This window comes from Lepus europaeus, chromosome 17 (genome assembly GCF_033115175.1).
Source record: "Lepus europaeus isolate LE1 chromosome 17, mLepTim1.pri, whole genome shotgun sequence".
In the NCBI taxonomy this organism is placed as follows: domain Eukaryota; kingdom Metazoa; phylum Chordata; class Mammalia; order Lagomorpha; family Leporidae; genus Lepus; species Lepus europaeus.
The window spans coordinates 33,763,471-33,775,932 of record NC_084843.1 but is presented as its reverse complement, the minus strand read 5'-3'; the positions used below and the strand labels follow the sequence as shown (position 1 = coordinate 33,775,932).

The 12,462-nt window shown below is 50.5% G+C and overlaps 1 protein-coding gene across 1 annotated transcript in view; it reads right to left on the bottom strand.

The window, feature by feature from the left end:
- Positions 1-5,680: 5,680 nt before the first annotated feature.
- Positions 5,681-12,462, bottom strand: part of PDLIM1 (PDZ and LIM domain 1) — a 65,027-nt gene continuing 58,245 nt past the window's right edge. The window contains exons 6-7 of the mRNA XM_062214856.1: positions 6,570-6,690; positions 5,681-6,188 (exon numbers count right to left, since the gene is read on the bottom strand). Of these exons, the coding sequence (XP_062070840.1) occupies positions 6,002-6,188; positions 6,570-6,690 (308 nt within the window). The 3' untranslated portion in view covers positions 5,681-6,001. The remainder of the gene's footprint in view (positions 6,189-6,569; positions 6,691-12,462) is intronic.

Here is a 12,462-nt window from a genome sequence, read left to right as displayed (position 1 = left end):
TTTTCCCATTGGTTCACCCTCCAATGGCTGCCACGGCTAGCGTGCTGCGACTGGTGCACCGTGCTGATCCGAAGGCAGGAGCCAGGTGCTTATCCTGGTCTCCCATGGGGTGCAGGGCCCAAGCACTTGGGCCATCCTCCACTGCCCTTTGGGGCCATAGCAGAGAGCTGGCCTGGAAGAGGGGCAACTGGGACAGAATCCGGTGCCCCGACCGGGACTAGAACCTGGTGTGCCAGCGCTGCTAGGCGAAGGATTAGCCTGTTGAGCCATGGCGCCGGCTCATATCTTGGATTATATCTCTCCATTCTCTCTAAGCCTTTAAGGTTTCTATTTGAGAAATCTGCTGTCAATATAATGGGACTTCCTTTTTTTTTTTTAATAATTTTATTTATTTATTTAGACAGGCAGAGTGGATAGTGAGAGAGAGACAGAGAGAAAGGTCTTCCTTTTTGCCATTGGTTCACCCTCCAATAACCGCTGCGGCCGGCGCATCTCGCTGATCCGAAGCCAGGAGCCAGGTGCTTCCTCCTGGTCTCCCATGCGGGTGCAGGGCCCAAGCACTTGGGCCATCCTCCACTGCCTTCCCGGGCCATAGCAGAGAGCTGGCCTGGAAGAGGAGCAACCGGGATAGAATCCGGCGCCCTGACCAGGACTAGAACCCGGTGTGCCGGCGCCGGAAGGCGGAGGATTAGCCTGTTAAGCCACGGCGCCGGCCTGGGACTTCCTTTAAAAGTAAGCTAATACATTTCAAAATTTTACAATTTTCTCTTTGCTTGTACATTTGAAAAACTGACTACAATGTGTGTTGGTGAGGTTCTTTCTTGATCGTCTACTTGGGGTCCTGTAGGCTTTCTGTATTTGGATAGCTGTATCTTTCTTCATATTGCCATATTGGGCAAATGTTCCTGCTATTTCATTCAATGGGTTTTCTAAGCTACTTATTTTCTCATCCTTTGGGGATTCCCAAAACTCAAATATTCATTTGATAGTGTCCCAGAAATCCCAGCCAACACTGCTCTCATTTCTTATTCATTTTAGTTGTGTTTTTGTCTGAGATTTCAAAAACTTGTCTTTATGTATTCAAGATTAGGAATTCTTTCTGCTGCTTGATCTGGCCTGTTGTTTAACAGCACTTTTTTTTTTTTTTTTTTTTTTTTTTGACAGGCAGAGTGGACAGTGAGAGAGAGAGACAGAGAGAAAGCTCTTCCTTTTCCCGTTGGTTCACCCTCCAATGGCCGCCGCGGCCGGCGCGCTGCGGCTGGTGCACCGCGCTGATCCGATGGCAGGAGCCAGGTGCTTATCCTGGTCTCCCATGGGGTGCAGGGCCCAAGGACTTGGGCCATCCTCCACTGCACTCCCTGGCCACAGCAGAGAGCTGGCCTGGAAGAGGGGCAACTGAGACAGAATCCGGTGCCCCGACCGGGACTAGAACCCGGTGTGCCAGCGCCGCTAGGCGGAGGATTAGCCTAGTGAGCCGCGGCGCCGGCCTTAACAGCACTTTTTACAGTGGCTTGACCCACTGTGCCAGAATGACTGTATTTTTGACTTACTGAATTATTCATTTCTAATTTTTTTTCAGGTTGTTTTTTTTTTTTTTTTTTTTGACAGAGTTAGTGAGAGAGCGAGCGAGCGAAAGTTCTTCCTTCCGTTGGTTCACTCCTCAAATGGCCGCTACGGCCAGCGCACTGCGCCAATCCGAAGCCAGGAGCCAGGTGCTTCCTCCTGGTATCCCATGCAGGTGCAGGGCCCAAGCACTTGGGCCATCCTCCACTGCCTTCCTGGGCCACAGCAGAGAGCTGGCCTGGAAGAGGAACAACCGGGACAGAATCCGGCGCCCCAACCGGGACTAGAACCCGGGGTGCCGGCGCCTCAGGCGGAGGATTAGCCTAGTGAGCCGCAGCACCGGCCCAGTATCTTTTCTGCAAAATTTTTTATATCATGCACTGATTTTCTAATTTCATTTACCTGTTTATTCTCTTGTATCTCTTTGAGTAACCTTATAATCATTCTTAGTATTCTCTATCAGACATTTCAGTCTCCCTTTCTTTATGGTCTGATACTAAAGCATTATTGTGTTCATTTGGGGTTATATTTCTTATTTTTTTCCTACATTGATATTTGTGAATCTCAGGGATCAGCTGTTTCTTTCGCTTTTAGAGGGCGCTTTTTGTGGTTTGAATGTTTTTTCCTGAAGGTGTTTGTCTTTTGGTGTGCCTGAGGGAAGGAGAGAGGTGGGGGAGGGGAGGGAGACAGAGAGGGATAGAGAGGAGAAAGATACAGAGAGGGGGAGACACAGGCGGAGAGGAGGAGGGAGAGACACAGAGACGGAGAGATACACACAGACCGGGAGAGAGGAAGAGAGAGACCAAAAGGAGAGATGGAGGGTGGAAGAAACAGAGAAAGGGAGAGAGAGATACAGAGGGAGAGACATATAGATGGGGGTAGGGGGAGGGGGTTATTGGAGAAAGAACCATCCACTGGTTCACTTTACAAATGGCTGCAACAGCTGGAGTTGGGCCTATCTGAAGCCAGGAGCTCCTTCCTGGTCTCCCATGTGTGTGGAAGGGCCCAAGGACTTGGGCCATCTTCTGCTGCTTTCCCAGGCCATAGCAGAGAGCTGGATCAGAAAGTGGAGCAGCCAGGACCTGAACCAGCATCCATATGGGATGCCAGCACTGCAGGTGGTGGCTGTACCCGCTAAGCCACAGAACTGGCCCCTCCTGTGCCTTCTATGTTGACTGTAGCAAGAGTAGGGATCTAAGGAGTGCCAGTGGCGAGTATCGTTGCTTGGATCCCTGACAGGCAGGTCTCCGGCCATCTCCTGAGGGAGGGACCACAGTCAAGGACTTCTCAGGTGTTAGGAGCAGGCCTTGCTGGTGGTATTACAAGATGAGGGCGTGGCACAGACTCCTAGCCACTATCCAAGTCAGAATCTGGAGTCATGAGATCAGCACTGACTCCAGGGACAGGTTGAGCTTGTAGTCTCCCACTCCAGAGCCCAAGAGCAGGGCAGGAAAGGCACGTCCCCCAGCTGCTATCTGAAAGAGTGACTAGATCTGCAGAAGTGGCTTTTGCACTGGGTCAGAAGAGCAAGTACTCCCAGTTCACTCTCCATTGGCCACATGCTGAGCTGGGTAGGGTGCAGGAAGCTCAAGGTCAGCGCTGCAAGCAAGCAGCAACACACTAGCCTTGGAGGGATGCACCAACTTGGCAGCTTCTAGAGTTGGGGCTGGACCCTAGAGCCATGCCTTGGGCGGGGCACAGAAAATCTGGCCCAAAACCACCAGCTACAGAGCTCCATGACAGGCTGGGCCAGAGCCTCGAGTGTGCAAGTGGTGTGCTGGACTGAGCACAGTATGTAAAGTCCAGGCCTGAGCTCCCACAAGTGAGTACCCTGCATGCTGGGCTGGGCAGGGCCTGGAAAGCTCATGTCACTGTTCATGGAAGGGGCCACAACCCGGAATGATGGGGGGGTGCCAAAACTCCAGCTGCTCAAGTGGAAAGGGATGGAGCCAAGGGGGATGGAGCTGGGGCTGCAGACCTTCCTCTGTGCTGGCTGCACTGCCCTGAGTGAGCTCACTGTCCCAAGCTTGCTCACCCTCTCAACCCTGCACACCGTCCAGAATGTGGGCACGCTCCTTGACTCCAAGAACCATCCCTAGCGAGCAGACTGTGCGGGGTCAGGAGAACCCTGGCAGAGGCCTGCTGTGCACAGGTTCCAGCAGCAAAGAGCAATGTTTCCAGTGATCAGGACAGGGAGGGCAGTGGGGAAGCAGATGATCACCAAGGCTGTCTGGGTAGACACCCCTACTTCTAGGGCCCTAGGGGCTGGATATCCCGGCCACTCTGTACCCAGGGTCCCCTGAGGTGCACAGTGCTGTGTGAGATAGGGTGCTTCGGCCGCCCTTGTGCTGTTGGACTGAGTTGCACCTGTAAGGTCAGACTTTGCTGGAGTGCAGGACTGTCCCTGGGGCCCCTGGGAAAGAGACGTGCAGAGCCTTCTGTCTCCAAGTGCCAGCCGTCTTCTGACACTCCTCCTCCTAGATGGTGCCACCTGTGCTGAGGGTCAGAGGAGGCGACAAAGGAGTTCCTTCTCTGAAGCAAAGTGGCCATACAGGACGCTGCTCTTCACGGAGCCCCTGGTCTCTGGTGACAGATTCCTCTCTAGTGAGGACCTCGCCTGCAAAGTGTTCTATACGTGGGCTCAGCTGAGGCTCCCTTGCTCACTGTTTCCCCTGCAACAGGTGAGAGAGCCACAGGCTGGAGGGCTGCTGGCTCTCCTGTCCCAGCTCCCCGCGTGCAATGTGGAGAGATACCTCCTGCCTTGGGGAGGGAAAAGGAAAGGGAATAAAGTCAGGACCTTGGACTTGAAACCCAACATTGAGTCTGCCACTGTGAATCCTAAAGTCAGACAGGACCCCAAGGCCTTGCCCCCTTGGGCAAAATCTTAAATGCTCTTGGCAGGAACTATTTTATAAACTACATGCCCGGGGGGCATACCACCATATGTGCTCAGGGATGGTAATGCTGACATTCTGGTTCATACTGGTTCATTCCGGTTCATGAATGAGCTGCAGAGGTTATGTCTCAGTACTAACTGTGGTCACCAGAAGCTCTCAGAATCTGGCCTCCACTGGTAATGGGACATCGTGCAGGTAAGTCCCACTCCCAAGGAGTAACACCTGTTGCTGAACTAGGTAAATGTCCGACATTGGATTCCCACAGTAGCTGAGCAGACAGACCAAAGTTCCAACCATCTATAACCCAGCTGTTACCCCCAAACCACAGCTGTCACTATACATGTAAACTTGCTATGGTTCAGTTTGCATTCATGTTAACTCCTCAGTATTGTAAAATGTAAGCCTTGTCTCGTATAAGCTACAGACTGGGTTTAAAGTAAGGACGAGTTAACCTAGAAAGAGAGAGTATTGACACAGAGAATTCTCCCCCTGAAAGGTTTCAGTTGCAAGTTTTGTAGCACAGAACTGCTCCTGTGCAGAAACTGTCCCTAGTGCGTTCTTGTTTCAGAGCTCTATGCTAGACAGCAGAGCTGGGGTTCCTAGCATCAGCGTAAGTACTGGCCAGTTAGTCCCTTCCTCAAAACAGGTAGGCTGGTGCATACTGCTCAAGGGCGGAACAGGTTTGCTTTTTTGGAAGGAGCAGGGTTGGCTGGAGTGCCTTGTCCACCTGTCTTAACAACCACTTAATCTCAGCCTCATTGTTTAAGCAAATCACTCCTCTGGGAATCAGTCATGAGCAAAGTCTTTGGTAACCTGAGCCAGGGTTCCTATTCTCTTCCGTGATGAAAACACACTGGCTATTTCCCAGTTGTGAAGGCAGCAAGCAGCCTGGAAAGGAATTTATTAGGGATTATTTTAAGGCCAACTGGTAAAGCTTGCCACCTACCATTCAGGAAGCATTCATTTTCCCAGATAAACCCAAGAACATCATTTCATTAAAACAGAGCTAAGTATCTTAAATGGACAACAGAGAAAGATAACCTGGAGCAAGCTTCAAAGAAATACCCGTGAAAGTTCAGTCACCAGTCTTCTCATAGTTGGAGTTCAGGCTTGCAAATCCTAGACAAGTAGGGAACGCAAAGCGAGAGGAGAGTCTTCAGAACTCTTATTAGCTTTGAGGGAAGACATGGGATCAAATGACGAGAACCACCACACTGCTCTAGAGTCTATACAAGTAAAAATGAAATTTAATCAATATTAAATTCAGTGTCATTCAAATTGGGCTGATGTCCATTTGTAGCAGAACAGAACAGAGGTATGGAAGATAGATAATGATGCTGGCAGGAGCCACCATAAAATAATTTCCCATTACTTATAAAAGCAGTCATCACATGGCCAGTGTGAGCCAGGGTAGTGGCACTTGACTTCTAACAGCATGGGTAAAAGCAAGGTCAGCACAGAACCTTGAGGGGAGGAGTGGGGGAGACGATGGCCAGAATGCCGAGGACAGGAGGCTGGCTGGGGAAGTGCACCCAGCTGCATCACTTGGGAAATACGGTGACCACGTCGTAGCCCTCTGGTGGCGTGACCCGCTCCCGGGCGTGCTTTTCACAGTAGATTTGATCCTCCACAAAGAAGTGGCCCTTCTGTTTCAGGTTGGTGCCACAGTCGGAGCACACGTAACACTCAGGGTGGCGGTGGCGGTCTCGTAGCTTCACAAACACGCCTCTGCAGCCGTGAGGGACAGAAAGAGCTCTGTTAGAGACACTGCCGACCAGGAGCACCAGGGCTGGGGTCTGGGGCTCGACACCAGGCCCTCCCAAGATAAGGGGGTGTCTCCTTCCTGGGGTCCAGAGATCTAATTCTGCCAGGCCCACCTACTGCCACAGAGCCACCCTGCTCATCCGGCTTTTACGTTTTCAGAACCTAGGGCCTCCAGAGCAAAGGAAAACCCTCTCCACTGCTCTGGGATGCAGGGCCTCTGTTCCATCTGTCCAAGTAGAATGTGTGCCCTCCACAGCCCCAGTGTGCAACATAGAGCACTTTCCACGTGAACAGGGTTTACCTGATCTACAAGGCTGCCCAAGACTGGGGGAAGCAGGTACTCACACAATGCCAGTGCCACATTTGTCACACATGGGCAACTTCTGAGCAGCATTTCCAATCGATGCAGCTACTTTGGTGACAGGAGCTTTAACACTTCTGAATCCAGAGGGCTTGTTGGGATCCCCTGAAATGAGGAAAACACTTGTGATGGCCAGGATGGGCAGAACTGCCTAAGTGTCACGGAGCTCTTTGAAAGCCACTTACATAGATGTCAAAGCAGGGTCATGGGCACTGGAGTTAAACAGATGTGTGATCCTGAGCAAGTTACTTAGCTTCTCTGGTCCCTAGTTTCATTTTCTATAAGACAGGAGATCATTTTTCTCTTTACTGGTATATAAAAAGATTTTTTAAAATACAAAAGGCCTCCTCTAGTACCTGGCATGTGCTGAGTCCTCCCAACACAAACTGCATCACATATTGAGAAAACACATGCAAACACTGATATGGGAACTTTCAAATGCCTTACACAAAAATGGTATCTGGTCATCAAAAGGCAGTGTACTAGATGCAAAAAGAACACAATCCTTACGGTAGCGTGTACCACAGCAGCCAGATGAAAATCACCTCCTATAGGCCAGCACCGCAGCTCACTAGGCTAATCCTCCACCTGTAGCGCCAGCACTCCAGGTTCTAGTCCCTGTTGGGGCACCGGTTCTGTCCCGGTTGCTCCTCTTCCAGTCCACCTCTCTGCTGTGGCCCGGGAAGGCAGTGGAGGATGGCCCAGGTCTTTGGGCCCTGCACCCGCATGGGAGACCAGGAGGAAACACCTGGCTCCTGGCTTCGGTAAGGCACAGCACGCTGGCCGCAACACACCGGCCATTGCGGCCACTTGGGGGGTGAACCAACGGAAAAAGGAAGACCTTTCTCTGTGTCTCTCTCTCTCACTGTCTAACTCTGCCTGTCAAAAAAAAAAAAAAAAGAAGAAAAGAAAATCACCTCCTACAGAGCAGACTAGGGAGCCTCTGCAGCCAGCACAGTGCATATAAAATAAGCTCCTAGGTGCAGATGCTGAGCTCTCGGGCCAGCTCATCATGTCCCAGTAACAGGCCTGCGTCAAGGCAGCAACCAAGCATGGTCAACCCATCCATATCACTGTTAGCACTGGACACGCGCCTAAGGGTGCTACACAACACTCATCTTTATGATGGGACCTGTCAGGCAGCTACTTATATGTCTCCCCCTAAATTGCAGATTCCTTGAATACCAGAACCTTGCTTTATATTCTTGATACCCTCCCCCTCAGAGCTTCAGCAAATAGCAGCTCAAGAGGTACAGAAATGGGTGCAGCAGAACCATGACAACTGCACGATGCTCTCTGCCGTGGTCCAGGAAGTCAGAGGAGCCTTGAGGCCAGGGTGCTGTGAGCACCCCAGGCAGCAGGAGAGATTTCCAACAGTTCCCAGCCCAGGCTCCAACCGAGATCCCTGAATAAGCACCTCCAGGTACAGGGATTCTGTCCCACGGCCTGCATAACCCACTTCTTTTTTTTTTTTTTTTAATTTATTTATTTTGACAGGCAGAGTGGACAGTGAGAGAGACAGAGAGAAAGGTCTTCCCTTGCCGTTGGTTCACCCTCCAATGGCCGCCGCGGCCGGCACGCTGCGGCCGGCGCACCGCGCTCATCCGATGGCAGGAGCCAGGTGCTTCTCCTGGTCTCCCATGGGGTGCAGGGCCCAAGGACTTGGGCCATCCTCCACTGCACCCCCTGGCCACAGCAGAGAGCTGGCCTGGAAGGGGGGCAACCAGGATAGAATCCGGCACCCTGACCGGGACTAGAACCCGGTATGCCGGCGCCGCAAGGCGGAGGATTAGCCTATTGAGCCGCGGCGCCAGCCCTAACCCACTTCTTTAGACTACTTCACTGCGCATCCAAACTGCTGGAGAACTTGTTCAATCAGACTGCTGTGTCCCACTCAAGGGTTTCCAATTCAGGAGGCCAGCAGTAGGGCCCAAGACTGCATTTCTATCTATTTCTGCACAGGACAAAGGCCAAGAAACAGCTTCCTGGGTGAGAAGAAAGTCATCCCTGAACTGCTGCCAGTCTGGGCAACGGACCAAGGCCTTTGTCCTGTCAGAAGATGAGGCCCTGGATGCTGAGCGGTGCTTCTGAACCCAAAATCGCCAGGTTCAAGTAGGAGGCACACAGAGGGTCTCAGGCCAGCACAGTCAAGCTTGTATCTTGGTCTCAAGTGTCCCTCCCCACCCTGACCACACTTCTCTCTTGTCAGGTCTCTGCTGGGATGATATTTGTCCCCTAGTGACATCTTGGGACATCACAACTGCAGGACAGGAATGCTCCTGGCCCAGATCTGGTAAGCCGGGAATGCCCATACACATTTCAAAACATGCCCACACTAACTCACGCTCAAAACGTCACTAGCCCTGCTTGTGGTGGAGTATACACGTCCCTGTCCATGGACACTGGCCACTGCACCACGAACAGAGGTGAGCTCTGTTCCAGCAAAGGCAATAAGTGCAGTTGTGTGGGTCAGCCCGCCCCGCAGAGCTTCTGCCCTCTGCCATGAGAGCAGCAAGCCCTGGTGAGGACATCTGCCGGCTCTGGGAATGAGACTCCTGGCACGAGGCACAGCCCTGCCCAGCAGCCCTCCAGAATCCGAGTTACCCACTGCTAACACAGCATGAAAGCCAGCTTGGGGGTCTTTTGCTGGCTCATGAGGAACCACAAGGAGAACTTGAAAGCGGCCTGGACATGCGACAGCCCGATCATGGGTATTTACAGCTCTGGCTCATGTTTCCCTCTCTACTGCTTGTGAACACAGACGTCCACCTGGCAATACCTGAATGGGGCAGAGAGCCGGAAACTAGAATGAGAGCTCTACAGCTGGGCTAGGGGGAGGCTCGGCTCTGTCCCAGCAACATGTATACCACGGGAACCCCACCTGTGCTCCTGTCCTCCCTGAGCCCAAACCACCTGCTTGCTCTTTCCAACTCTTCTTCCCTTTCTTGACCCACAGTCCCAATTTTGTTCATAGATTTTTCCCCATTAATTTAAAAAATAATGCATGAAGATATGATTTTTGTCTTTGATTACTGAAGTTTGTTGATGCTCCCTTAAACTCTGCATCCAAGGCAATGCTTCACTTTCCTCACCCTAATCCCGGCCCTGCCTGAAGAGCCTGTGTGGGTAGCTTCTCCCAGCACCCCAACAAGCTCCCCCATTTTCTGGTGGATGGTGCCAGGGCGCCCTTCACTGCCTGCCACCGTTGCCAGGAAGGAAACAGAAGCCTCTCTGCAGACTAGACAGCTTGGAAAGGCAAAGTGATGGTGTCGCTGAATGAGGTCAGTCTCTCACATGCTGGGCTGTCTTTTGTAAACAGCAAAACCACCAGGAAAGAGAAGGCAGGGCACAGAGGATAAGAGAAAAGGCAAGGAGGAACATGAAATCCACACTCCCTAGGAGAATCCCCTGCTCTTTCTGGAAGGAAGACAGTGAACTGGAGGAGCCTGGGCACTGTTGGGACAGAGCTGGCTGGGAGCGACTAACACAGTCCTAACCGCACCTGCCCAGCCCTGCAGCACCACCTGCTGGCTTGAGCTTCCTTTCCCTCTCACTTAAACAGTCAACCCTAAATTCAGAGAAATCTCCTCTTCCATCCTTCTCAACCATCTCATAGTAAAAACAGTAGCTTCATTTGGACTCTGGAAAAGAGCCAAGTAAAGCACAGTGGTCTTTCCACCTGCTTCACAGATCAATAACCTTCCATGGCCGCACATGGCAAACAGAATGAAAGGGACGGCCCTGCACCTAGCACCTGGTGCTCCTCTACGGTCATTTCCAGACAATCCAAGGATCCTCCTGTGTCCCTGAGCAAAAGTGAGCATCCATGATATTCTGAGTAAGTCTCCATCTTGCTCATCTTAGAGTCACTGGCCACCATTGGTTTCTACCCATGACCTCCCCTACTTTTCTGCTTGTTAAGTCTCCTTCTGAGACGGCCCCAAGATGGCGGTAGAGCAGTGGGATGCTGAGTCACACAGGGGAAAATGGAAAATGAGTGAGTACAGGGGATACAAGCAGGCGGCAGAATCATGAAAAGTTTGCACAGAGTGGCTCAGGAGGTCACTAGAGAGTACCCAGGTCCATGCTGGGGAAACAGAGAGGTGTGCAAAGTACAAAAGGGGACAGAGCAGAGACCCAGCGAGGAGACAGCCGCAGCACCCTCTGCGAACCAGGTGAGAGGTTGTGAGCCCATGGAGATGCAGACATGGATGAGTGGGGAAATTTAGTGAACAGTGCTTAGTGCTCTAAGTGGGAAGAAGGAGAAATACTGGGGGACTGGCAGAGAGGTTGAACATACCAAGATCTCTCAGGGTCTTTCCCCTTCCCCAACCAGAGCTGCAGCTGGTCGGGAGAGGCCATAATGATTCTTTACATTTTGAGTGCAGGCAGCAGGCTGCTGCTTGTGCCACCTGCACACAAACCCAGCAACTGCAGGGGCCACCCCACAAAGTTCCAGGAGGTGGAGTTGCGTGCTTCCACTTGCTACGGGCACAGACACATAGTAGCTCCTGGCAGAGGGAAATTAATTTAAAAATCAAACCAAACAGAAATGCCAAAGAACAAAGGAAAAACTGAATAAGAATAAGGAGGGCTCATTAGGTTAATCCTCCACCTTGCAGCGCCGGTACCCCATATGAGTGCCAGGTTCTAGTCCCGGTTGCTCCTCTTCCAGTGCAGCTCTCTGCTGTGGCCCGGGAAAGCAGTGGAAGATGGCCCAAGTGCTTGGGCACCTGCACCGCATGAGAAACCAGGAAGAAGCACCTGGCTCCTGGCTTTGGATTGGCATACCTCCGGTCGCAGCGGCCATTTGGGGGGTGAACCAACAGAAGGAAGACCTTTCTCTCTCTCTCTCTCACTGTCTAACTCTATCTGTCAAATAAAAAAAAAAAAAAAAGAATAAGGAAGAATCTATAAATTTGCCAATGGAGCAATCTAAATCTTCAATAATGGAGGCTGGAGAAGAAATTGAAGTCATGCTGAAAAAATTCAGAAAATTAATAATCAGATTACTTAGAAGCAATCAAACAGATTCAAGATCGGGATGAAAAGCACTCCCAAGAAATTGAGATTCTAAAGAGAAGCCAAAATGAAATACTGGAAATGAAAAATTCAATTGACCAAATGAAAAATGCCATAGAATCTCTCAGAAATCAAACAGATGAAATAGAATCGCGAATATCAGAACTAGAGGACAAACTTTCAGAAATAATAAAGTCAGACCAAACACAAGAAGGAATTAGAAAATTAAAAACCACAGTTGGAGAGCTACAAGATTCTATCAAGCAATGCAACGTACAGATCAAAGGAGTACTGGAAGGTATGGAAAGAGAATGGATTAGAAGGCCTTCTTAATGAAGTAATATCAGAAAATTTCCACAATAAGCAGATTAAAAGAGACATCCAAATACAAGAAATATACAGACCTCTCAACAGATACAAACCAGAAAAGGAATTCATGACACGACACGTTGTAACACTCAGCTCAGAGAACTGCAAATAACAGATCTTAAAATGTGCCAAAGAGAAATGACAAATCACATTCACAGATAATCCAATTAGACTCACCCAAGACTTCTCATCATAAACCCTACAGGCAAGGAGACAATGGCAAGATATATTCCAAATCCTAAAAGAAAAAAACTGACAACCCAGAATACTTTACCCTGCAAAGTTATCATTTATGAATGAAGGAGAAATAAGGATTTTCCACAACAAACAGAAATTGAAAGAATTTGTATCTTCATGCCCAGCCCTACAACACTGGCTCAAGGATGTGCTGCACATAGAAACAGGAAACTACAAAAGAAGATGAGTGTAGAAAATGACCCAGCAAAAGTACAAAATCCAAAATTCATAAACAGCTCTACTTAAGGA